Source organism: Cherax quadricarinatus, chromosome 4 (genome assembly GCF_038502225.1).
Source record: "Cherax quadricarinatus isolate ZL_2023a chromosome 4, ASM3850222v1, whole genome shotgun sequence".
In the NCBI taxonomy this organism is placed as follows: domain Eukaryota; kingdom Metazoa; phylum Arthropoda; class Malacostraca; order Decapoda; family Parastacidae; genus Cherax; species Cherax quadricarinatus.
The window spans coordinates 29,373,432-29,401,174 of NC_091295.1; the positions used below are offsets into that span (position 1 = coordinate 29,373,432).

Below are 27,743 nucleotides of genomic sequence, written 5' to 3' on the forward strand. Positions count from 1 at the left end.
AATATTGTATAATCAAATCAGCTAAAGAGCAAAAAATTATAGTTCTCTCCAGCCCTCTTCAGCATTTAGTTTTTATAGATATGCACTGGGTACCTACTTTTAGAACTGTATATCATTTTGAAATTAAGACAGGTATGAAATAATTGAGAATGTGTTAATATCTTAGGATCACCCTGTATTAGTGGGAAATGGCTGCTTTATTAACCCTTAAACTGTCCAAACGTAGATCTACGTGTGCACGCGTAGCACTCCAAACGTAGATCTACGTTCAATTTACATTGTTTGTGTAAAAAAAACGTAGAACTACGTTCAGAGCGCTACACGTACAAATATAGATTTACGTTTGGACAGTTTAAGGGTTAAAAACAACCAGAAAATGCAATACAGTATTTGAAAATAAACACCCAAGATCTAAAAAAATGTTCAAAACAAAAAATCAAAATCAAAAGTTTATTTCTTTGCAAAGGTTACAATGTGTGTTTACATTTCAAAATTTGATTGATACAAAGAAAGCCGCTATCATGCCGAGGCATTTTGGGCAGACTTAACCTAATACATGTACTTAGACTACTTAAATCGAGACAAATTTCAAATATTCAATATTTTATTTAATTATTAATACAGTGGTACCTTGGTATATGTCCTTAATCTGTTCTAGAACCTTGTACTTATACCAAACAGGACATATACCAAACAAATTTTCCAATAAGAAATACGTATATGGAAAACGATTAATCTGTTCCCATGAAAAAAATCCTATTGTTATATTTTTTTTTATTATCACACTGGCCGATTCCCACCAAGGCAGGGTGGCCCGAAAAAGAAAACCTTTCACCATCATTCACTCCATCACTGTCTTGCCAGAAGGGTGCTTTACACTACAGTTTTTAAACTGCAACATTAACACCCTTACTTCAGAGTGCAGGCACTGTACTGTACTTCCCATCTCCAGGACTCAAGTCCCGCCTGCTGGTTTCCCTGAACCCCTTCATAAATGTTACTTTGCTCACACTCCAACAGCACGTCAAGTATTAAAAACCATTTGTCTCCATTCACTCCTATCAAACACGTTCATGCATGGCTGCTGGAAGTAAAAGCCCCTTGCACACAAAACCTCCTTTACCCCCTCCCTCCAACCTTTCCTAGACCGACCCCTACCCCGCCTTCCTTCCACTACAGACTGATACACTCTTGAAGTCATTCTATTTCGCTCCATTCTCTCTACTTGTCTGAACCACCTCAACAACCCTTCCTCAGACCTCTGGACAACAGTTTTGGTAATCCCGCACCTCCTCCTAACTTCCAAACTACGAATTCTTTGCATTATATTCACACCATACATTGCCCTCAGACATGACATCTTCACTGCCTCCAGCCTTCTCCTCGCTGCAACATTCATCACCCATGCTTCACACCCATATAAGAGCGTTGGTAAAATTAGACTCTCATACATTCCCCTCTTTGCCTCCAAGGACAAAGTTCTTTGTCTCCACAGACTCCTAAGTGCACCACTCACCCCTTTCCCCTCATCAATTCTATGATTCACCTCATCTTTCATAGACCCATCCGCTGACACGTCCACTCCCAGATATCTGAATACATTCACCTCCTCCATACCCTCTCCCTCCAATCTGATATCCAATCTTTCATCAACTAATCTTTTTGTTATCTTCATAACCTTACTTTTTCCTGTATTCACTTTTAATTTTCTTCTTTTGCATACCCTACCAAATTCATCCACCAATCTCTGCAACTTCTCTTCAGAATCTCCAAAGAGCACAGTGTCATCAGCAAAGAGCAACTGTGACAACTCCCATTTTATGTGTGATTCTTTATCTTTTAACTCCACGCCTCTTGCCAAGACCCTCACATTTACTTCTCTTACAACCCCATCTATAAATATATTAAACAACCACACATCCTTGTCTAAGGCCTACTTTTACTGGGAAATAATTTCCCTCTTTCCTACATACTCTAACTTGAGCCTCACTATCCTCGTAAAAACTCTTCACTGCTTTCAGTAACCTACCTCCTGCACCATACACCTGCAACATCTGCCACTTTGCCCCCCTATCCACCCTGTCATACGCCTTTTCCAAATCCATAAATGCCACAAAGACCTCTTTAGCCTTATCTAAATACTGTTCACTTATGTGTTTCACTGTAAACACCTGGTCCACACACCCCCTACCTTTCCTAAAGCCTCCTTGTTCATCTGCTATCCTATTCTCCGTCTTACTCTTAATTCTTTCAATAATAACTCTACCATACACTTTACCAGGTACACTCAACAAACTTCTCCCCCTATAATTTTTGCACTCTCTTTTGTCCCCTTTGCCTTTATACAAAGGAACTATGCATGCTCTCTGCCAATCCCTAGGTACCTTACCCTCTTCCATACATTTATTAAATAATTGCACCAACCACTCCAAAACTATATCCCCACCTGCTTTTAACATTTCTATCTTTATCCCATCAATCCCGGCTGCCTTACCCCCTTTCATTTTACCTACTGCCTCACGAACTTCCCCCACACTCACAACTGGCTCTTCCTCACTCCTACAAGATGTTATTCCTCCTTGCCCTATACACGAAATCACAGCTTCCCTATCTTCATCAACATGTAACAATTCCTCAAAATATTCCCTCCATCTTCCCAATACCTCTAACTCTCCATTTAATAACTCTCCTCTCTTATTTTTAACTGACAAATCCATTTGTTCTCTAGGCTTCCTTAACTTGTTAATCTCACTCCAAAACATTTTCTTATTTTCAACAAAATTTGTTGATAACATCTCACCCACTCTCTCATTTGCTCTCTTTTTACATTGCTTCACCACTCTCTTAACCTCTCTCTTTTTCTCCATATACTCTTCCCTCCTTGCATCACTTCTACTTTGTAAAAACTTCTCATATGCTAACTTTTTCTCCCTTACTACTCTCTTTACATCATCATTCCACCAGTCGCTCCTCTTCCCTCCTGCACCCACCTTCCTGTAACCACAAACTTCTGCTGAACACTCTAACACTACATTTTTAAACCTACCCCATACCTCTTCGACCCCATTGCCTATGCTCTCATTAGCCCATCTATCCTCCAATAGCTGTTTATATCTTACCCTAACTGCCTCCTCTTTTAGTTTATAAACCTTCACCTCTCTCTTCCCTGGTGCTTCTATTCTCCTTGTATCCCATCTACCTTTTACTCTCAGTGTAGCTACAACTAAAAAGTGATCTGATGTATCTGTGGCCCCTCTTTAAACATGTACATCCTGAAGTCTACTTAACAGTCTTTTATCTACCAATACATAATCCAACAAACTACTGTCATTTCACCCTACATCATATCTTGTATACTTATTTATCCTCTTTTTCTTAAAATATGTATTACCTATAACTAAACCCCTTTCTATACAAAGTTCAATCAAAGGGCTCCCATTATCATTTACACCTGGCACCCCAAACTTACCTACCACACCCTCTCTAAAAGTTTCTCCTACTTTAGCATTCAGGTCCCCTACCACAATTACTCTCTCACTTGGTTCAAAGGCTCCTATACATTCACTTAACATCTTCCAAAATCTCTCTCTCTCTCTCTCTCTCTCTCTCTCTACATTCCTCTCTTCTCCAGGTGCATACACGCTTATTATGACCCACTTTTCACATCCAACCATTACTTTAATCCACATAATTCTTGAATTTACACATTCATATTCTCTTTTCTCCTTCCATAACTGATCCTTCAACATTACTGCTACCCCTTCCTTTGCTCTAACTCTCTCAGATACTCCAGATTTAATCCCATTTATTTCCCCCCACCGAAACTCCCCTACCCCCTTCAGCTTTGTTTCGCTTAGGGCCAGGGCATCCAACTTCTTTTCATTCATAACATCAGCAATCATCTGTTTCTTGTTATCCGCACTACATCCACGCACATTCAAGCATCCCAGTTTTATAAAGTTTTTCTTCTTCTCTTTTTTAGTAAATGTCTACAGGAGAAGGGGTTACTAGCCCATTGCTCCCGGCATTTTAGTCGCTTCATACGACACGCATGGCTTACGGAGGAAAGATTCTTTTCCACTTCCCCATGGACAGTAGAAGAAATAAAGAAGAACAAGAGCTATTTAGAAAAAGGAGAAAAACCTAGATGTATGTATATATATATATATATATATATGCATGTGCGTGTCTTTGAAGTGTGACTAAAGTGTAAGTAGGAATAGCAAGATATCCCTGTTATCTAGCGTGTTTATGAGACAGAAAAAGAAAATCCTATTGTTATTGGCATATTATACATTGATGGGGTTGTGTAAAATAATTTAAACACTGCTTAATACTAAAATATGTAATTTAAACACAGCTTAATACTAAAATACATACATAAATACAAAAGAATTAGATGAAATAAATGCAAATTTAACCTAACTTTACTTTGCTAATAGTATGTAATAATTATCACTTTTTTTTTTTTCAACAAGTCGGCCGTCTCCCACCGAGGCAGGGTGACCCAAAAAAGAAAGAAAATCCCCAAAAAGAAAATACTTTCATCATCATTCAACACTTTCACCACACTCACACATTATCACTGCTTTTGCAGAGGTGCTCAGAATACAACAGCTTAGAAGCATATACGTATAAAGATACACAACATATCCCTCCAAACTGCCAATATCCCAAACCTCTCCTTTAAAGTGCAGGCATTGTACTTCCCATTTCCAGGACTCAAGTCTGACTATATGAACATAACCGGTTTCCCTGAATCCCTTCACTTAAAATTATCCTGCTCACACTCCAACAGATCGTCAGGTCCCAAGTATCATTCGCCTCCATTCACTCCTATCTAACATGCTCATGCACGCTTGCTGGAAGTCCAAGCCCCTAGCCCACAAAACCTCCTTTACCCCCTCTTTCCAACCCTTTCGAGGATGACCCCTACCCCTCCTTCCTTCCCCTATAGATTTATATGCTTTCCATGTCATTCTACTTTGATCCATTCTCTCTAAATGACCAAACCACCTCAACAACCCCTCTTCTGCCCTCTGACTAATGCTTTTATTAACTCCACACCTTCTCCTAATTTCCACACTCCGAATTTGGGTACATTAAATGTCTTATTTTACATTAATATAGATATTTTCATTAATTCTTCTATGATATTTCCTTCAAAATTATATAAACACATTACATAGCATGTAAATATGCTATGTTTATATGCCGGGCAGAGGGAAAACATTATGTTTTCTCTGGTCCAGTACCGAAGAAAACGTGTATGAATCTGTGTTTGGCCTTGTCACTCCACTTTTGTTTACAATTCTTGGCATTAACCCTTTGAGGGTCCGTGCCGTAGATCTACGGCTATATGTTGAGGGTCCAAACTCTAGATCTACGCCATGAGCTCAGATCGCTCTGATAAGCTGTGAGTGGTAAATTTGGGCCTAGGTATGAGAGAATACATGTATGTGGTATGTGTGCACCACATGAAACAAATCCTGCAGCACACAGTGCATAATGAGAGAAAAAAAACTGAGACCTTAATTTTCGATTAAAACAGCAGCTTAACAGTTTTTTCATATTTTTTTATAGTTTTATTTGCAATTTCTTGGTCTCATTTGATTGAATGGAAGATCCATTACAGAAATAGAGATGATTTTGATTGGTTTTAATAACGGAAATGGGTTGAAACTGAGCTCAAAATAGCAGAAATGTTAAATTTTTGCCGATGTTCAACAGTAAACAAATGATCCTACACGTCTAATACACTCCAGCTAGTGGGTCTGATATATGATCACAAATGTGGTGATATTATTTATACAATTATTACAGTATTGCATAACAGTAAATCTTCTATTTTTTGGTTTGAATAAAAATTCATTATGTGAATAAAAAATCAAAATGGAATTCATTTGTAAAGCCTGAAAACGTAACTAATGAAGAGGAAATGCATTGTTTATTCTGGACCCTATTTTGAAATTAGAATATTTTGAACTTTGCATTAACCCTTTCAGGGTCGCCAGGCCCTCTCCGAGACTTGTTCTCAGGGTCGCCCAAATTTCAAAAAAAAAAAAAAAAAAAAAAAACATTTCCCAATCATAATGACACCAAAAGTATGAACTTTGATGGAAAACTTACAGAATTATGCTCTCGCGAAGTTAGCGGTCTCAACGATGTTTACGCATTGGCGATTTTGCCCACTTTGAGCCCTATTTTCGGCCAATTCCAATGTACTAGTCGACAAAAATCATAACTATTTCGCTAGAACTCCATTTTTTCTATTGAATGAGTACAAGAAACCACCCATTTACCAATTTCAACTATCCAATACAGTGGCCAGAATTTAGCAATTTTGCCAATTTCACACAAATTTCAAAAGATGCCAATTTCCAAATAGGGTCCAGAATAAACAAGAAAGACATTCCTGGCACTAAAATAACATTTCCTCTGTTCACTAGTCACGTCCCCACGCCCCTCTTTACATTCTTTTGCTTTCCACTTTGAATTTTTATTCTCACAAAAAATAGATTTACTGTTATGCAGACTACTGCATTAGTGTAGAAATGGTATAAATAATATTGGTGCACTTGTGAAAGAATATTAGACTCACCAGTTGATGTGTATTGGACGCTTAGCATGATTTGTTTACTTTTGAACTTTGATAAAAATCGAACTTTTCTGCTACTTTGAGCTCAATTTCAAGGTACTTTTCATTGTAAAACCAGTCAAAATCATCTCAATTTCTGTAATATGTCTTCCATTCTATAAAATGAGACCAGGAAAACTAGAATACAACAATAAATACCATACGAAAATAAAGTGCAAAGTTGCTGTTTTAATCCAAAAACATGGTCAAAGATTTTTTTTTCTCATTACACACTGTGTGCTGCAGGATTTTTTTTATACTGCGTGCACTGACCACATAGACCCATTCTTTCATAGTAGGCCTGCCAGCTTTCTCTAACTAGATTTGAGGGCGCTAGAATTTAGGCGTACTAATACGTAAAAAACCCTGGTGCATAAGCCATACTAGTACGTCCGAAACCCTGAAAGGGTTAAATTGGCAAAATTACCAATTTCCAATCACTTTATTTTGTGGTTGAAACAGTTGACTTGGCTATTTCTTGTGCTCAGTCGATAGAATAGAAGTAATACTAGTGAAATAGCTAAGAATTTGGTCGACTGGAGTAATATAATTGGCCTAAAATGGGAGTCAAAGTCGGCAAAATTGTCGATGCGTAAATATCGCTGACACATCAAAATTTGCAAGAAAAAGATTCTCTACCATTTCATAAGAAAAAATAACAAAATTATTTTTTGAAAATTCTTGGACACTGGTGCGCACTTGGAAATTTGGCCTTTGGACCCTGAAAGGGTTAATTATTCATTACTTCTCCCTTTGTTTATGATGGTATCTGAAGGAGGTGGTTGTAAGAAACGATTAAATTCAGTGAACAAGGTAGGCTGATGGTAATAATATGGCTCTGGGTTGCAGTGTAGCGTGCAGAGTCGTGACTCGTTTTGACCCATGCAAGTTCTAGCACACGAGTCATATTCCAAACAAAGGTCTTATACCAAGCAAAAATTTTTGCATCCACAAGGCACAGTACTCGCCCCCATCTTATTCCTTATCCTCATATCAGACATAAACAGAGATATACACCACAGCACCGTATCATCCTTTGCGGATGATACTAGGATCTGCATGAGGCTGTCATCTGCTGAGGACGCGGTTAACCTCCAAGAAGATATAAACAAAGTTTTCCAGTGGGCAACGGTAAACAATATGATGTTCAATGAGGACAAATTCCAACTACTCCGTTATGGAAAACTGGAGGAGATAATAACTAGAACAGAGTATACTACTGACTCCGGCCATACAATAGAGCGGAAAAATAATGTAAGGGACCTGGGAGTAGTAATGTCTGAGGATCTCACTTTCAAGGATCACAACAGTGCCACGATCGCACGTGCAAAGAAAATGATAGCATGGATAATGAGAACTTTCAAAACGAGAGATGCCAAGCCCATGATGATCCTTTTCAAATCACTTGTTCTCTCTAGGCTGGAATACTGCTGTACATTAACATCTCCATACAAAGCAGGTGAAATCGCAGATCTAGAGAGTGTACAGAGATCCTTTACTGCACGTATAAGTTCTGTCAAGCACCTTAACTACTGGGAACGCTTGAAAGCACTTGACTTGTACTCGTTGGAACGCAGGAGGGAGAGATATATCATAATCTACACTTGGAAAATCTTGGAAGGAATGGTCCCAAATCTGCACACAGAAATCACTCCCTACGAAAGTAAAAGACTGGGCAGGCGATGCAAAATGCCGCCAATAAAAAGTAGGGGCGCCATTGGTACACTAAGAGAAAACACCATAAGTGTCCGGGGCCCAAAACTGTTCAACAGCCTCCCATCAAGCATTAGGGGAATTGCCAATAAACCCCTGGCTGCCTTCAAGAGAGAGCTGGACAGATACCTAAAGTCAGTGCCGGATCAGCCGGGCTGTGGCTCATACGTCGGACTGCGTGCGGCCAGCAGTAACAGCCTAGTTGATCAGGCCCTGATCCATCGGGAGGCCTGGTCGTGGACCGGGCCGCGGGGGCGTTGATCCCCGGAATAACCTCCAGGTAACCTCCAGGTATACCAAGTTGGACTTATTCCAAAATGAGCGTATACCGAGGTATCACTGTATGATTTAGTACAATTTATGATACAAACATACCTTTTTAGGTTTGTAATAATGGTTTAATAGAAAAGGGATAATAAAATACGTACAGGTACCATCCGACTTATGACCAAGCTTGGTTCCGTCCAACCCGTCGTAAGTCAAAATGGACGTAAGTCGAACCTTTGAAAATTGCCGACATACTGGGTAGGGCATAATGTCAAACTTTTCCTATATAAACTACCTATATAGTACTGTAATGTAATGTACAATCATTATTTTATTCTTTTTACCATAATTTACTTCTATTGTTATATTTTAATTATTTATTGACTGTATATAATGTATACATGGTAGTGAACTGTATTGTAAATTTTACATTGCATACAGTATCATATGTTACTGTTATCTTTATGTATTGTCGACACACAATGGAATGGGAGAATACCACTGGTAGTGTCATCCTGCCAGAATGTAGTATAACCTATACCCTAAGTAAAGAGAAACAACTCTGGAACATGTGTAATACGCATCCGGCTGGCTGGCTGGCCGGGTGGGTGGCTGACTGACTGGCTGACTGAATGTGGCTCTCTCTCTGTATCTCTCTCCCTGTATCTCTCTCTGTATCTCTCTCTCTATGTATCTCTCTCTCTCTGTATCTCTCTCTCTGTATCTGTCTCTCTATGTATCTCTCTCTCTGTATGTATCTCTCTCTCTCTCTGTATCTCTCTCTCTCTTTTTTTTTTTTTTTTTACACAGGGTTTGACAAGGTTAAGGATCCCTAGCTTTATTGACAGCTATATTACAGGTTAAGGATTCCTAATTTTATTGGCAAGCTAAGAGCTGTTACCTACATCAGCTCATTTGAAAGCATTTTTATTGTTATGAGACATACAAGTACGGGACAGGATGAAGTTGGAGCCATCTGTGGGCCAGCATTTTCATTTGATCAACTGACTTTATCTCGTTGACATCATTATGCTGTACGAATGTGTTCCATACTCGAGTCATCCTGGGTATGTATGATCTCAGATGTAGTGATGTTCTGGAGAAGGGTACAGCCAGAGTGAAGTTGCTGCTTTCTGCCCGTCTTGTGGCATAAAAGCTTGTTTCACGCTGTCCTCGAAGTGGATCCAAGTGTGGTATTTTGACAATATTGGCCTTGTACATAACAGTAAGGCCACCCACATCCCTCCTATGTTGAAGGCTCTGCTGAAATGACAGATCTATCCAGGATGGGTCCAGGCGAGAGATGAGACGTCTTGCTCTGTTCTCTACCCTGTCAAGCAGTCGCAGATGAGAGGGGGGGGCAGGCAAACCAAGAAAGTGGAGCATACTCAAGGTGTGAGCGTACTTGTGCCTCGTACAGGATCTTGCAACCCCTACTGTCAAGCAGATGCGAGATACGGTGAAGTGCTGTAAGCTTCCTGGCTGCCTTGTTTGCAAGATTTACAACATGGTTCTTCATGGTTAGTTTGGAGTCAAATTTCACCCCAAGGATATCAACTTCTTCTCCAGGTGCCAACATCGTCCCATTCATCCTTACTACTGCACCAGCATTACCATCATGGTGCCTAGAGACGATCATCATTTGCGTTTTCTCAGGTGCAAATGTTACTTGCCATCTATTTCCCCAAGCTGATATAGCTCTCAGCTGGTGATTGATGTAGCTTAGAGCAGCTGGCATTTCTTCTCTTGGATAAGTGAATGTCAGTGTACAGTCGTCTGCATATGCATGTGATTCTGGGATGAGATGAAGAAGGTCGTTGAAGTAGACATTCCATAACAGTGGACCCAGCACACTTCCTTGTGGAACGCTTGCCCCAATAGGATGCCTTGCTGATTCCGTTCCATTGAGGACTACACTTAGAGATCTACCATGAAGGTAATCACTGAGGAGACATAGCGTAGAGCCTGCAATTCCAGTGCTTGAAGTTTTGCTAAGAGGCCCTGGTGCCACACCCGGTCGAAAGCGCCAGCAATGTCCAGTGCTACCACACAGCTGACTTTGGATTCATCCAGTGACTGGTGCCACTTAGTGGAGAGGTTTAACAACAGATCAGCAGCAGAGTAACCTTTCCTGAAGCCATATTGACGATCACAAAGTAGTGAGTGGTAGTCAAAAAAATCTGTCATTTGTCTTGAGATTATTGTCTCAAGGATCTTACCAGTGATTGACAGGAGTGACACTGGTCTGTAGTTGCTGATTTCTGCTCTGCTCTTCTTTTTGTGAACAGGGACTACATTTGCCTCTTTCCATGGAGGGCCATTTGCACTGTACTAGGCAGTGCTGAAAGATCAGAGTTAGTGGCTGCTGCTACGTCTGCACATCTTCTCAACAATCTTGGGCTCAACTTGTCTGGGCCCACAGCCTTTTCCTGGTCAAGTCATTTAAGAAGGAAATGCACCTCCTCCTGCCTTATTGTCACCACTGACAGTTTTGACACAGTTCTTGCAGCCTAGCCAAGGAGGGTCCCTTGCTGGATCAGGAACTTGCATTTTGCAGTAGCAAAGTGTTCAGCAAAGAGGTCCGCCTTCTCTTGACTACTAGTAGAGGTGGTCCCATCCTGTCGATTTAGAGGTGGAATAAGTTCATCAGGCAGATAACCTTGTCTGTCCTTGACCAGGGACCACCAGGTTTTGGAGCCTACCCTACCTGATGCTAACTTTCTTTTAGTGTCCACCTCCCATTTAGCAATGGCCCACTTTTGAACATCACCCATATGCCTACAGGCTTGCATGTGCAAGTTCCTGTTATAGGTGGTAGGATGTCTCTTATACCTTCGCCATGCTTTGTGATTAGCAGTAGCAGCCTCTCTACAAGAAAGCCAAACCAAGGCTGATCTGTAGGCTTTGTCACATATTGCCGGTGAGGAATGTGTTCTTGTTGCAGATTAAGGATGTGTCCAGTGAAGGCTTTCACTTGGTTGTCCAACATCCCCCTGGAGAAGCATTCCAGTCGGTGGTGGCGAGCTCAGAGCAAAGGGCTGGCCAATTACCTCTTTCCCATAGCCAGGTTGTGCGTGGTGGACTCCTCACCTCGTTCTGTTGGGATCTTAAGGTGTGGTAAAAACAGCCTTGTGGTCAGGCAGATCCAACGTAGCCGAGGGGTTGACAAGTGACTATGCCTTCTGCCAGATCACTCACTACTGGGTCAAGGGAGGAGCCAGAGATATGAGTAGGGAAATCAACCAAGTTTCTCATGTCAAACACTGCAAGAAGGTCATCAAAGTCCCTCTGTATAAGGTGCTGGTTGAGGTCACCAACAATTATAATATGTTGACAGTTGTGTTGTAGCAGAAGGGAGTCAATATTTTCCATTAGGAAGTTGATAGGGTCTGCATGTTGCCACTGAGGTCTGTACATTGCACATGCTAATACAGAGGTACGAGTGTTTATACAGAGCTTGAAAACATCATTTCAAGATGTGTAGGGGTGGCAACATCTATGTGCTGGGCATGAACACTTTTAGAGAAGCACACAGCAACACCACCTCCTTGCCCTTGCCTGTCTCTTCTCATCCATGAGGTGTAGCCAGCAATTATCTCTCTCTGTATCTCTCTCTCTCTCTCTCTCTCTCTCTCTCTCTCTCTCTCTCTCTGTATCTCTCTCTCTCTCTCTGTATCTCTCTCTCTGTATCTCTCTCTCTCTCTGTATCTCTCTCTCTCTGTGTATCTCTCTCTCTCTCTCTCTCTCTCTCTCTCTCTCTCTCTCTCTCTCTCTCTCTCTCTCTCTCTCTCTCTCTCTCTCTCTCTCTCTCTCTCTCTATCTCTCTCTCTCTCTCTCTCTCTCTCTCTCTCTCTCTCTCTCTCTCTCTCTCTCTCTCTCTCTCTCTCTCTCTCTCTCTCTCTCTCTCTCGCTCTCTCTCTCTCTCTCTATCTCTGTATCTCTCTCTCTCTCTGTATCTCTCTCTCTCTCTCTCTCTCTCTCTCCATCTCTGTATCTCTCTCTCTCTCTCTCTCACACACACACAGGTACACGTAAGTGAAGTTATACATAGCATAAATTACCTTGGATAACCCAAAAAATCCAGACAGTGCTATACAGTGGATCTGTGCTCCAGTGCCCTAAGTTAATAATAATAATAATAATAATAATTATTATTATTACAATAATACATTACTACTACTAATAATATTAAACTATAATATAGTAATCGTGTCCACTCATTACTTACCTTAAAATATCTGTAGTCTTAATGTAGAGTGAGAGGTGAGTAAACAAGATTAAATGAATAAACGAGAGAGAGAATGAGAGTGTAGAAGGTTTGCGAGTTATGTAAACAAACTAGTTGTTGTTACCAGCCTGGACATGAATGGTTTTTGTTCACTCTGTCAAGCTGACCAGAAAAACATCTCATATTTGTTAATTTATATGTTTATATGTTATGTAGCACATTTATTATATAATTTTGAAAAAGAATCATAGATAGATTAAGCAAAATGTCTATATTAACGTTTTATACACATTTAATGTGCCTCAGCGGTTATTATTGTGTTATTATCATTATTCCGTCTTCAAGACCAATTACACTCTTAATGAACGGCTCTGAGACAGACAAGCAAACAAAGACACACACAGGTAGACAGAAAGACACACACAGGAAGACAGAAAGACACACAGGTAGACAGACACACACAGACAGAAAGACAGACACACAAGTAGACAGAATGACACACAGACAGACAGACACACACACACACACACACACAGGTAGACATAAAGACAGACACACAGGTAGACAGAAAGACAGACACACAGGTAGACAGATAAACAGACACACAGAGATACAGACAGACACAGATATACAGGCAGACAGATACAGACAGGTTTATGTGCAACAGTGAAAACAAATAGAGAGTTTGAGAGTAAGAGCCTTTCTTGCCACAATCACCAGTGCAAGATTCAGACTTCATCTTAGGGGCCTTGGTGAAATTTACTGTCCAGTTAGTACAGTTAATACAGTATGATGCTGCTGATAGGGCAGGGTTACTCAAACTGATGCTGCCTGCATGACGCATTGCCACTACGAGTATCATCAAGTATTGTACAGCGGTGTGGATTAGCCGGCCCAGCCCAGCTGCCAGATGCACAGTCGTAAGTCGAGTGGACGTATGTCGAGCATTTCGTAAGTCAGATGGTAGGTGTATTTGGGAGAGTTGCTTCAAATTTGGTTAGAGATTAGCATAATGTGGGTATGGTTATTATTGAGAGATGAGATGATTTTTAACTATACAGTGGACCCCCGACATTCGATGGCATCGACATTCGATAAATCCGACATTCGATGCATTTTAACGGAAAAATTTCGCCTCGGCATTCGATGGAAAACCTGACATTCGATCGATTAAACTGCGAGGCGTGTCCACGTGTGGCCTGAACTGCCCCGTGTGTGCCAGTGTTTACAAGCCAGCCAGTGTGCGCGCATCTAAGGATACATTTGGTACATTCCATATTATTGATATTACCACTGTTTTTGGTGCTTGTTTCTGCAAAATAAGTCACCATGGGCCCCAAGAAAGCTTCTATTGCCAACCCTGTGGTAAAAAGGGTGAGAATTAGTATGGAAATTAAGAAAGATTTTGAAGGGTTTGGGGCTAAACCTGAGAAGCCTATGCTAGTTGTGGACTCCATTGTGCCTACTTCAAAAATTAAGGAAATGTGTGCAAAGTGGGTTGAACTGCAAACCTTTATGGATGAAAATCACCCTAACACAGCTATTGCAAGCCGTGCTGGTGACTATTACAATGACAATGCTATGGCCCATTTTAGACAAATCTTAAAGGCGGCAAGCAGAGGTCCAGTGACTCTCAAGCTGGTCCTAAGTGGCATTAACCGCTTTGACTGTTTTCGGCGTGCTATCGTCTTACGAATCCAATGTTTCTGACGTATATATACTCAATAATTCTAGCGGCTTCAAATCAAGTGGGAGAAAGCTGGTAGGCCCACATGTGAGAGAATGGGTCTGTGTGGTCAGTGTGAACCACATAAAAAAAATCCTGCAGCACACATTGCGTAATGAGAAAAAAAAACTCTGATCGTTTTTTTTTTTTTTTGGAATAAAGCGCCCGACTTTGAGGTGTATTTTAGTATAGTATTTATCGTTGTATTAGCGTTTTCATGGTCTTAGGTGATAAAATGGAAAACATATTACAGAAATAGAGATGATTTTCATTACTTTAACGATGAAAACGACCTTGAAACTGAGCTCAAAGTAGCGGAAATGTTCGATTTTTACCAATGTTCAAGAGTACATAAATCACACCACACGTCCAATACATGTCAACTGGGGAGTCTAATATTCTTTCACTAGTGCACTGATATTATTTATACCATTTTTACAATAATGCAGTCGTCTGCATAACAGTAAATTTTGTATTTTTTTGTATGAATAAAAAATCAAAATAGAAAGCAATAATAATATAAGAGGGGCCTAGAGATGTGACTAATGAACAGACCATATGTTATTTTAGTGCCACGAATGTCTACCTTGTTTATTCTGGACCCTATTTTGAAATTGGCATCTTTTTTATTTTGCGTGAAATTGGCCAAATTGTCAATTTCTGACCACCATATTGGGTAGTCCAAATTAGTAAATGGGAGGTTTCTTGTACTCAGCTGATAGATAAAATGGAGTTCTAAAGAAATAGCTATGAGTTTGGTCAACTGGAACAATGGAATTGGCTGAAAATTGGGCTCAAAGTCGGCGTCATAAACGCCCGAGCATATATACGCTTGACACTTCTTCTCGGGAGCATAATTCCACGAGTTTTCGACCAAATTTCGAACTTTTGGTGTCATTACCATCGGAAAAAGATTCTCTATCATTTCATAAGAAAAAATAATTTTTTTTTTTTAAAAAATTGAGTGACATAGAATGACAGTTTCAGAGAGGGGCCTGAAACAGTCAAAGGGTTAAAAGAAGGGAAGTAACCCCGGAAAAGGACTTGCTACCTCAAGTCCTAATAGAAGGGGATTCCCCTTCTAAACGGTAACAACTTCGACACTCTCCCCTCCTCCCATCCCATCAATCATCACTAGATCTTCATTAAATGTAAGTGTCGATTATTCTATTGTTATTGTTGTTATTGTAATTATTCTATTGCATTAAACTTAATATTTCATGTGGTAAAAATTTTTTTTTCATACTTTTGGGTGTTTTGCACGGATTAATTTGATTTCCATTATTTCTTATGGGGAAAATTAATTTGACTTTCGATATTTTCGACATTCGATAGCTCTCAGGAACAGATTAGTGTCGAATGTAGAGGGTCCACTGTAGTCCTAAATTGATTTGTGGGCAGGAGACCTTTTGCTGGTTTGAGCAGAGAGTTCCAAATCTTCGGGCCCCTCTGTGTGCATGGAATTTTTGCATCGTGTTGGTCTCATTCTATCAAATGAGACCAACAAAACGAGAATAAAACCATAAATACTATATGAAAATAGACCACAAAGTAGGCATTTTAATTAAAAACAACGGTCAGTTTTTTTTTTTTCTCATGCACTGCATGCTGCAGGTTTTTTTTTATATAGTGCACACTGATCACACAGACCCATTCTCTCACGTGGGCCTCCCAGCTTTCTCCTGCTTGATTTGAAGCCGCTAGAATTTATGAGTATGCATACGTCAAACATGATGGCTCATAAGACGTATATATACGACCGAAACAGTCAAAGGGTTAAATGTTTTATTTTACGTTAATAAACACATTTTCATTAATCCATCCATGATATTTTCTTCGGAATTATTTATGAAACACATTACATAGCATATAAACATGATATATACACCCATAGTACAATAAATTTCACATAAATATGAAGTGTGGTAACCAGTTGGAGGAAAAAAATTCCATTTTTTCTGATCCAGCACCAGAGAAAATGTGTATCAATCCGCCTTTGACCCAGTGATTCCTCTTAATGCATTCGTCTTTGTTTACAATTCCCGGAATGACTTCTCATTACTTTTCCCTTCGTTTATAATGGCATCTAATGGTAGTTATTAGAAATGATAAACCCTTTCAGGGTTGGTGCCGTACTAGTACGGCTTGCACACCAGGGTTGGTGCCTTCAAATCTAGCACCTTCAAAAATAACAAAAGAAAGCTGGTAGGCCTACATATGAAAGAATGGGTCTATGTGGTCAGTGTGCACAGTATAAAAAAAATCCTGCAGCACACAGTGCATAATGAAGAAAAAAAACTTCTTCCGTGTTTTTGGTTTAAAACCGCGACTTTCCAGTGTATTTTCGTATGATATTTAGGGTTGTATTCTAGTTTTCCTGGTCTCATTTTATAGAATGGAAGACATATTATGGAAACTGAGATGATTTTTATTGGTTTCACAATGAAAAGTACCTTGAAATTGAGCTCAAAGTAGCAGAAATGTTCGATTTTTGCCAAAGTTCAAAAATAAATAAATCAAGCCATGTGTCCAATACACGTTAAATGGTGAGTCTAATATTCTTTCACAAGTGCGCTGATATTATTTATACCATTTCTACACCATTTCTACACTAATGCAGTAGTCTGCATAACAGTAAACCTTCTATTTTTTGTGAGAATTAAAATTCAATGTGGAAAGCAAAAGAAATGTAACAGAGGCCTGGGGATGTGACTAATGAACAGAGGAAATGTTATTTTAGTGCCAGGAATGTCTGTCTTGTTTATTCTGGACCCTATTTGGAAATTGGCAAAGTTGCCAATTTCTGACCACTTTATTGGATAGTTGAAATCGGTAAATGGGTGGTTTCTTGTACTCATTCGATAAAAAAAAATGGAGTTCTATCGAAATTGTTATGATTTTTGTCCACTAGTACATTGGAATTGGACGAAAATAGGCCTCAAATTGGGCGAAATCGCTGATGCATAAACATCGTTGAGACCGCTAACTTCGCGAGAGCATAATTCCGTAAGCTTTCCATCAAATCTCATACTTGTGGTGTCTTTATGATCGGGAAAAGATTCTCTATCATTTCATAAGATTTTTTTTGAGACCCTGAGAACAAGTTTAGGAGAGTCCTGCTGACCCTGAAAGCATTAAACTCAGTGAACAGGGTATGTCAGTGGTAATAATATCACTCTGGGCTGCTTTAAATATATTGCTATGTAGGTAGGTGTAGCTGTGTAGCCCAGACAGGCTACATAGATTCACCTACGGGCTACCTACACCTGACTTCCTGTAAATAAATATTACTCGCCTCTCACCCTACATTAAGACTACAAATATTTTAAGGTAAGTAATAAATGTACTATGCATGTATTTTACTTTTTATTGTTTTTCCATGCGTAAGTCTACTGTTAGCTTAATATATGTTAGTGTAAACTTATCTGGAATTTGTATGCATTTATTAGTGGAAAAAATGGCGTTCTGCTTTCCGGCGATGTCTGCTTTCTGGTGGTAGCCTGGAATCTAACCCGCTGTATGAGTGGGGCTCTACTATATACAGTAGGGCCCCGCTTCACGGCATTTCACCTTACGGCGTTTCGCTAATACGGCGATGTCAAATTATGACCAAAATTTGCTATACGGCAAGCGGTCTTTCAAATACGGTGCGCCCCACCCGGTTTGTTTACATTCTTCATGACACGTCTATTATGTCAGGAAACTTGCCAAAATTTTAAGTGTTTTAAAGTTACTGCGTATTTTATGTGTACTCTGATAATTATACTTACGTGTACCTCTACCTAAATATACTTACTGTGCTGGTGTGCAGGTACACATTAAAATTGCTAAGTCTCTCTACTCATGACGCCAATACTACGTAATAATAATCACTCTTGGGCACATTAAATGTCTTATTTTACATTAATATAGACATTTTCATTAATCCATCTATGATATTTTCCTCAAAATTATATATGAAACCCGTTTCATAGCATATAAACATGATACATACACTCACAGAATAAAAATTGACGTAAATATGAGATTTGTTTACAAATCGGTTGTGTAGGTAGTGTCGGAAGAATTACATTTTCTCTAGTCAAACTAGGGGGTAACTGTAGAAAAATATTCTTTTCGTATGCCTTCACTCTATATATAGCAATTCACGACCCTTGTGGGTTTAGTGCTTTTTATTATGATAATAATATCTTCATTCACTCTAAAAATGGTGTGTTGCTGTTTGTTTATTCTGTACTAGCTTGTACAACTTGTACACAATATAAGAGTATTTGTATTGTGAGGTAATTATTATAATAAAAAAATATTGAGGTAAATGTTTTACAAACTCTTACAAAAGTATGTGAATGAACTAAAAGTTTTTTATTTTTTTTATTATCACACTGGCTGATTCCCACCAAGGCAGGATGGCCCGAAAAAGAAAAACTTTCACCATCATTCACTCCATCACTGTCTTGCCAGAAGGGTGCTTTACACTACAGTTTTTAAACTTCTACATTAACACCCCTCCTTCAGAGTGCAGGCACTGTACTTCCCATCTCCAGGACTCAAGTCCGGCCTGCCGGTTTCCCTGAACCCCTTCATAAATGTTACTTTGCTCACACTCCAACAGCACGTCAAGTATTAAAAACCATTTGTCTCCATTCACTCCTATCAAACACGCTCACGCATGCCTGCTGGAAGTCCAAGCCCCTCGCACACAAAACCTCCTTTACCCCCTCCCTCCAACCTTTCCTAGACCGACCCCTACCCCGCCTTCCTTCCACTACAGACTGATACACTCTTGAAGTCGCTCTGTTTCGCTCCATTCTCTCTACATGTCCGAACCACCTCAACAACCCTTCCTCAGCCCTCTGGACAACAGTTTTGGTAATCCCGCACCTCCTCCTAACTTCTAAACTAGGAATTCTCTGCATTATATTCACACCACACATTGCCCTCAGACATGACATCTCCACTGCCTCCAGCCTTCTCCTCGCTGCAACATTCATCACCCATGCTTCACACCCATTTAAGAGCGTTGGTAAAACTATACTCTCATACATTCCCCTCTTTGCCTCCAAGGACAAAGTTCTTTGTCTCCACAGACTCCTAAGTGCACCACTCACCCTTTTCCCCTCATCAATTCTATGATTCACCTCATCTTTCCTAGACCCATCCGCTGACACGTCCACTCCCAAATATCTGAATACATTCACCTCCTCCATACTCTCTCCCTCCAATCTGATATCCAATCTTTCATCACCTAATATTTTTGTTATCTTCATAACCTTACTCTTTCCTGTATTCACTTTTAATTTTCTTCTTTTGCACACCCTACCAAATTCATCCACCAATCTCTGCAACTTCTCTTCAGAATCTCCCAAGAGCACAGTGTCATCAGCAAAGAGCAACTGTGACAACTCCCACTTTATGTGTGATTCTTTATCTTTTAACTCTAAAAGTACACACATATTAATACGCATTTATTTTGCCTGACCAAGTGATTGCCCACTACCTGTTCAGTTTGTGTTCTTACACTGTCTGAACTCTGTATCTTGTTCTCTCTCTCGTTTACTCTTTCGTTAACTAGTTGGCTCTCATTGACGATGGCATCTAAGCTTAGCTGTGATAGAAAGAGGAGTTATAAGACTTGCTTTAAGTGCCAAGTTAGAGGATGATGGTGTGCCATTCTGATTTTATTCAATAAACACCCAGCCACTCACCTCTCACACATTAATATTAATATTTTAAGGTAAGTAATAAGTGTACTCTGTGTGTATCTTATCTTTTATTGTATTTTTAATGACTATTTCTATTGCTAACTTAATATAAGTTAGTGTAAACTTGTTATCTGGCATTTATTGCATATTTTATATGTGCTCTGATAATAATACTTGTAGTCCTGTGTGGTAGCAGAGCGGATGGACAACATTGTTTTCTCTGCTCAGCCATCAGAGAAAACGTGTATGAATCTGCGTTCGGCCCAGCCACTCCCCCACTCCGCTATTGTTTACAATTTTCGGCATGAATTATTCATTACTTCTCCCTTCGTCTATGATGGCATCTAAAGGTAGTTGTTAGAAACGATTAAATTCAGTGAACAAGTTATGTTGATGCTAATAATATGGCTCTGGGCCACAGTGTAGGTAACCGGTAGGTGTAGCCCAGGTGAGCTACACCTACTGGCTACCTACACTGACTTCCTACAAATAAATACTACTCACCTCTCTTCTTACATTAAGACTACACATATTTGAAGGTAAATAATGAGTGTACTGTATGTGTATTTTAACTCTCTGGGATGTTTTAAATATTGTATATTAAGTATGAGACGGGGAGCCAGGGCTACCTACATCTGACTTCCTACAAATAAGTACTACTCACCTTTCTCCCTACATTAAGATTACAAATACTTTAAGATAAGTAATGAATGTACTGTGAATGTATTTTACTTTGTGTGTTTTTAATGCCTAGTTCTATTACTAACTTAATATAATTTAGTGTAAACTTGTTGTCTGGCATTTATATGCATTTATAAATGGAAAAAATGGTGTTCTGCCTTCCGGCGATGTCTGCTTTCTGGCAACAGCCTGGAACCTAACCCGCCATGTAAGTGGGCCCCTACTGTATATATAACCACACTTCAGTTATCTGAAACAGTTACCTAACTCATACTGTGCAGTATTTTCCGGTAATCAGAGTTTCTATCTTAGCTGTACTGTGCTTTACTTCTTACATTGCTATTGGCATTTTGTGGTTTCCTTTACTCATTTTTCTGGTATCTTTATCAATTGCCAGCATTTGACTGAGGTGCAGAATAAATGTAATGAGAATTTATTGAAAAGTTGCTTTGGAGGCGAGATGCAGTAGTCTACCAAGAGATGTTGCAGTGTGATTGTAACCCAAAATGTGAACAGTCGCTTTTAAGTGTTCATTTCATTTTGCCCACATTAATGCTTCCTAGGCTTTCTGGTGTACACAGTTGCCAAAGTGTTTAATGAACACATTACAGTAACCTTGATTAGTTCTTATAAATTGTCTCTTATGTTTCAGATCTATGTAATTGATAGTGGTGATAGAAAAAGATTTGAAGAGACTGGCCAAGAGTTGGGTGAAATTCTCAATGAAGAGAAACTAGCAGGTATGTATGGAGTTATTTGCAGAGTGGAATACTTGTTATTTAATTAGTTACGTACATATTTTTAGGACAAAAATGAAGATGGTGATTTTCTTGGAAATTTATGTGACTTGTGAAAGACCATATTTATTGTGAAGTACAGTGCCTGTACTCTGAAGAAGGGATGGGAATGGTGCTGTTTTAAGGGTCATCTCAATTTGGGATGTCAGCACACTTCTAGCAACACAACTATTGAGTGAAAAATTTTGAGGAAAAGGTGGTGAGTACCTTAATGGGAGATGGCTGGTGTGGTAAAAATAAAAAGTACAGTGGAACCTCGAATATCGGCCACTGCGGGTATCAGCTGAATCGTATTTAGGCCGGTTTTTGGGCCGAAATTTTGCTCCATATTTTGGCCGGTGCATCGTAAATCGGCTGTATTAGACGCGTCAGCCTGCCTGGTGACCTGCCAGGACACCATGCGTAGGTGAGTCAGTCTCCCTGTGTCTCTTGGTGAATGAGCACATACTCCACGGATTCATCCAAACATTTCCTTAAAATCCATTGGTTTTTGTGTTTGTTTATTAAGTGCGACTGTGAAATAAACCACCATGGGTCCAAAGAAAGTTCAGAGTGCCAGCCCTTTGGTAAAGATAGAACTAGAATTGAAGAAGGAAATTGTAGAGATTAAGGAGATTTGTGCAATGTGGAGTAGGGTGCAAGCTTTTGCTGAGAAATATCACCCTGACCAAGCTGAAACAAGCCATATCTGCAACATGTTCAGTGACAAAACCTTGGCTCACTTCAGGCAAATCTTAGAGGCACCAGAAACAGACCTCTCTGGACAGTTTTTTTGTGCTACAGGGGTCCAATGACCTTCAAGCTGGTCCTAGTGCCATTAAAAGATAAAGAAGGGAAGTAACCCCAGAGAAGGACTTGATACCAGAAGTCATTATGGAGGGGGATTCTCCCTCCAAACAATAATCTCTCCTCCTCCCTCTCCCCTCCTCCCTGTCTTCCATATGCCAACAAGAGTTTTCAATATAGGTATGTAATAATGATTTAAATGTTCGTTTATATGTAATTGTCATTATTTTGTGTATGTAGACTATAGTTAAACTTTACAAAATATTTTTTTTTATTTTTGGGTGTCTGGAACAGATTTTTTTTTTTTTAACAAGTCGGCCGTCTCCCGCCTAGGCAGGGTGACCCAAAAAGAAAGAAAATCCCCAAAAGGAAAATGCTTTCTTCATCATTCAACACTTGCACCTCACTCACACATAATCACTGTTTTTGCAGAGGTGCCCAGATACAACAGTTTAGAAGCATATGTAAAGATACTATATAAAAAGTGACCTGAAATAATATGCGTAATAAACTCCCTATAGAATATAATATCAGGACTCCAATTATATATATACCGTCCTATTACACATCCCTCCAAACTGCCAATACGTATCCCAAACCCCTCCTTTAACCCTTTGAGGGTCGAGAGGCCCTCTCCCAAACTCGTTCTCAGGGTCGAAAATTTTTTGAAAAAAAAAAATTATTTTATGAAATGATAGAGAATCTTCTTCCGATCATAATGACACCAAAAGTATGAAATTTGATGAAAAACTTACGGAATTATGCTCTTGCGAAGTTAGCGGTCTCAAAGTTGGCAATTTCGCCCACTTTGGGCCCTATTTTCGGCCAATTCCAATGTTGCAGTTGACTAAAATCATAGCTATTTCCCTAGAACTCCATTAGTTCTATCAATTGAGTACAAGAATCCGCCCATTTACCGATTTCAACTACCCAATAAAGTGGTCAGAAATTGGCAATTTGGGCAATTTCACACAAATTTTAAATGATGCCAATTTCAAAATAGGGTTCAGAATAAACAAGACAGACATTCATGGTACTAAAATAACATTTTATCTGTTCATTAGTCATGTCTCTAGCCCCCTCTTACATTACTTTTGCTTTTCATTTTTAATTTTTATTCCCACAGAAAATAGAAAGTTTTCTGTTATGTATACTACTGCATCATTGTAAAAACGGTATAAATGATATCAGCACACTACTGAAAGAATATTAGACTTGCCAGTTGATGTGTATTGGACGCGTGACTTGATTTGTTAAACTCTTGAATATCGGCAAAAATCGATCATTTTTGCTAATTTGAGCTCAATTTCGAGGTACTTGTCATCGTGAAACCAATCAAAATCTTCTATAATTTTGTAATATATCTTCCATTCTATCAAATGAGACTAAGGAAATGAGAATACAACCATAAATACCATACAAAAATTCACTAGAAAGTCGCTGTTTTAAACCAAAACACAGTTGAAGTTTTTTTTTTTCTCATTATGCACAGTGTGCTTCAGGATTTTTTTTATACTGCTCACACTGACCACACAGACCCATTCTTTCATATGTAGGCCTGCCAGCTTTCTTCCACCAGATTTGAAGGTGCTAGAATTTAGGTGTACAATGGCTGCAATGACGTACTTGTACGTGACTGACCCTCAAAGCGTTAAAGTGCAGGCATTGTACTTCCCATTTCCAGAACTCAAGTCTGGCTATATAGAAATAACCGGTTTCCCTGAATCCCTTCACTAAATATTACGCTGCTCACACTCCAACAGCTCATCAGGTCCCAAAAACCATTCGTCTCCATTCACTCTTATCTAACACGCTCATGCATGCTTGCTAGAAGTCCAAGCCCCTCGCCCACAAAACCTCCTTTATCCCCCCTCTCTCCAACCTTTTTGAGGACGACCCCTACCTCACCTTCCTTTCCCTACAGATTTATACGCTCTCCATGTCATTCTACTTTGATCGATTCTCTCTAAATGACCAAACCACCTCAATAGCCACTCTTCAGCCCTCTGACTCATACTTTTATTAACTCCAGACATTCTCCTAATTTCCACTCTTCGAATTCTCTGCATAATATTTACACCACACATTGCCCTTAGACAGGACATCTCTACTGCCTCCAACTGCCTCCTTGCTACAGTATTTACAACCCAAACTTCACACCCATATAAGAGTGTTGGTACCACTATACTTTCATACATTCCCTTCTTTGCCTCCATTGATAACATTTTATGTCTCCATATATACCTCAATGCACCACTCTTCTTTTTTCCCTCATCAATTCTATGGGTAACCTCATCCTTCATAAACCCATCCGCTGACACATCAACTCCCAAATATCTGAAAACATTCACTTCTTCCATACTCCTCTCCAGTGCGATATCCAATTTCTCCTCTCCAGTGCGATATCCAATTTTTCTTTATCTAAATCACTTGATGCCTTCATCACCTTACTCTTATCTATATTCACTTTCAACTTTCTACCTTTACACACCCTCCCAAACCCGTCCAGTAACTTTTGCAACTTTTCTTTAGAATCACCTATAAGAACAGTATCATCAGCAAAAAGTGACTGTGTCAACTCGCATTTTGTATTTCATTTCCCATAATTTAATCCCACCCCTCTCCCCAACACCCTAGCATTTACTTCTTTTACAACCCCATGTCTAAATATTTTAAACAACCATGGTGACATTACACATCCCTGTCTAAGACCTACTTTTACTGGGAAGTAGTCTCTCTCTTCTACACACCCTAACCTGAGCCTCACTATCCTCATAAAAACTCTTTACAGCATTTAGTAACTTACTACTTATTCCATATACAGTGGACCCCTGCTTAACGATCACCTCCCAATGCGACCAATTATGTAAGTGTATTTATGTAAGTGCGTTTGTACGTGCATGTTTGGGGGTCTGAAATGGACTAATCTACTTCACAATATTCCTTATGGGAACAAATTCGGTCAGTACTGGTACCTGAACATACTTCTGGAATGAAAAAATATTGTTAACCGGGGGTCCACTGTACTTGCATTGACGTTACTTTTTTTTTTTTTTTTTTTCAAGTTGGTCGTCTCCCACCGAGGCAGGGTGACCCAAAAAAGAAAGAAAATCCCCAAAAAGAAAATACTTTCATCATCATTCAACACTTTCACCACACTCACACATTATCACTGCTTTTGCAGAGGTGCTCAGAATACAACAGTTTAGAAGCATATACGTATAAAGATACACAACATATCCCTCCAAACTGCCAACATCCCAAACCCCTCCTTTAAAGTTCAGGCATTGTACTTCCCATTTCCAGGACTCAAGTCCGACTATAAGAAAATAACCCGTTTCCCTGAATCCTTTCACTAAATATTACCCTGCTCACAACAGATCGTCAGGTCCCAAGTATCATTCGTCTCCATTCACTCCTATCTAACACGCTCATGCACGCTTGCTGGAAGTCCAAGCCCCTCGCCCACAAAACCTCCTTTACCCCCTCTTTCCAACCCTTTCGAGGACGACCCCTACCCCTCTTTCCTTCCCCTATAGATTTATATGCTTTCCATGTCATTCTACTTTGATCCATTCTCTCTAAATGACCAAACCACCTCAACAACCCCTCTTCTGCCCTCTGACTAATGCTTTTATTAACTCCACACCTTCTCCTAATTTCCACACTCCGAATTTTCTGCATAATATTTACACCACACATTGCCCTTAGACAGGACATCTCCACTGCCTCCAACCGTCTCCTCGCTGCTGCATTTACCACCCAAGCTTCACATCCATATAAGAGTGTTGGTACTACTATACTTTCATACATTCCCTTCTTTGCCTCCATAGATAACGTTTTTTGACTCCACATATACCTCAACGCACCACTCACCTTTTTTCCCTCATCAATTCTATGATTAACCTCATCCTTCATAAATCCATCCGCCGACACGTCAACTCCCAAGTATCTGAAAACATTCACTTCTTCCATACTCCTCCTCCCCAATTTGATATCCAATTTTTCTTTATCTAAATCATTTGATACCCTCATCACCTTACTCTTTTCTATGTTCACTTTCAACTTTCTACCTTTACACACATTCTCAAACTCATCCACTAACCTTTGCAATTTTTCTTTAGAATCTCCCATAAGCACAGTATCATCAGCAAAAAGTAACTGTGTCAATTCCCATTTTGAATTTGATTCCCCATAATTTAATCCCACCCCTCTCCCGAACACCCTAGCATTTACTTCTTTTACAACCCCATCTATAAATATATTAAACAACCATGGTGACATTACACATCCCTGTCTAAGACCTACTTTTACCGGGAAGTATTCTCCCTCTCTTCTACACACCCTAACCTGAGCCTCACTATCCTCATAAAAGCTCTTTACAGCATTTAGTAACTTACCACCTATTCCATATACTTGCAACATCTGCCACATTGCTCCTCTATCCACTCTATCATATGCCTTTTCTAAATCCATAAATGCAATAAAAACTTCCCTACCTTTATCTAAATACTGTTCACATATATGCTTCAATGTAAACACTTGATCTACACATCCACTACCCAATCTGAAGCCTCCTTGCTCATCCGCAATTCTACATTCTGTCTTACCTCTAATTCTTTCAATTATAACTCTACCGTATACTTTTCCTGGTATACTCAGTAAACTTATTCCTCTATAATTTTTACAATCTCTTTTGTCCCCTTTCCCTTTATATAAAGGGACTATACATGCTCTCCGCCAATCCCTAGGTACCTTCCCCTCTTTCATACATTTATTAAACAAAAGTACCAACCACTCCAACTCTATATCCCCCCCTGCTTTTAACATTTCTGTCATGATCCCATCAGTTCCAGCTGCTTTACCCCCTTTCATTCTACGTAATGCCTCACGTACCTCCACCACACTTACATTCTGCTCTTCTTCACTCCTAAAAGATGGTATACCTCCCTGGCCAGTGCATGAAATTACCGCCTCCCTTTCTTCCTCAACATTTAAAAGTTCCTCAAAATATTCTCGCCATCTACCTAATACCTCCCTCTCCCCATCTACTAACTCCCCTACTCTGTTTTTAATGGACAAATCCATACTTTCCCTAGGCTTTCTTAACTTGTTTAACTCACTCCAAAATTTTTTCTTATTTTCATTAAAATTACTTGACAGTGCCTCTCCCACTCTTTCATCTGCTCTCCTTTTGCACTCTCTC

The 27,743-nt window shown here is 39.6% G+C and overlaps 1 protein-coding gene across 1 annotated transcript in view; it reads left to right on the plus strand.

Annotated features, from left to right (window-relative positions):
* Window positions 1-27,743, plus strand: part of LOC128684555 (ADP-ribosylation factor-like protein 3) — a 49,125-nt gene that overhangs the window by 1,734 nt on the left and 19,648 nt on the right. The window contains exon 3 of the mRNA XM_053770815.2: window positions 21,607-21,694. Coding sequence (XP_053626790.1) covers window positions 21,607-21,694 — 88 coding nt within the window. The remainder of the gene's footprint in view (window positions 1-21,606; window positions 21,695-27,743) is intronic.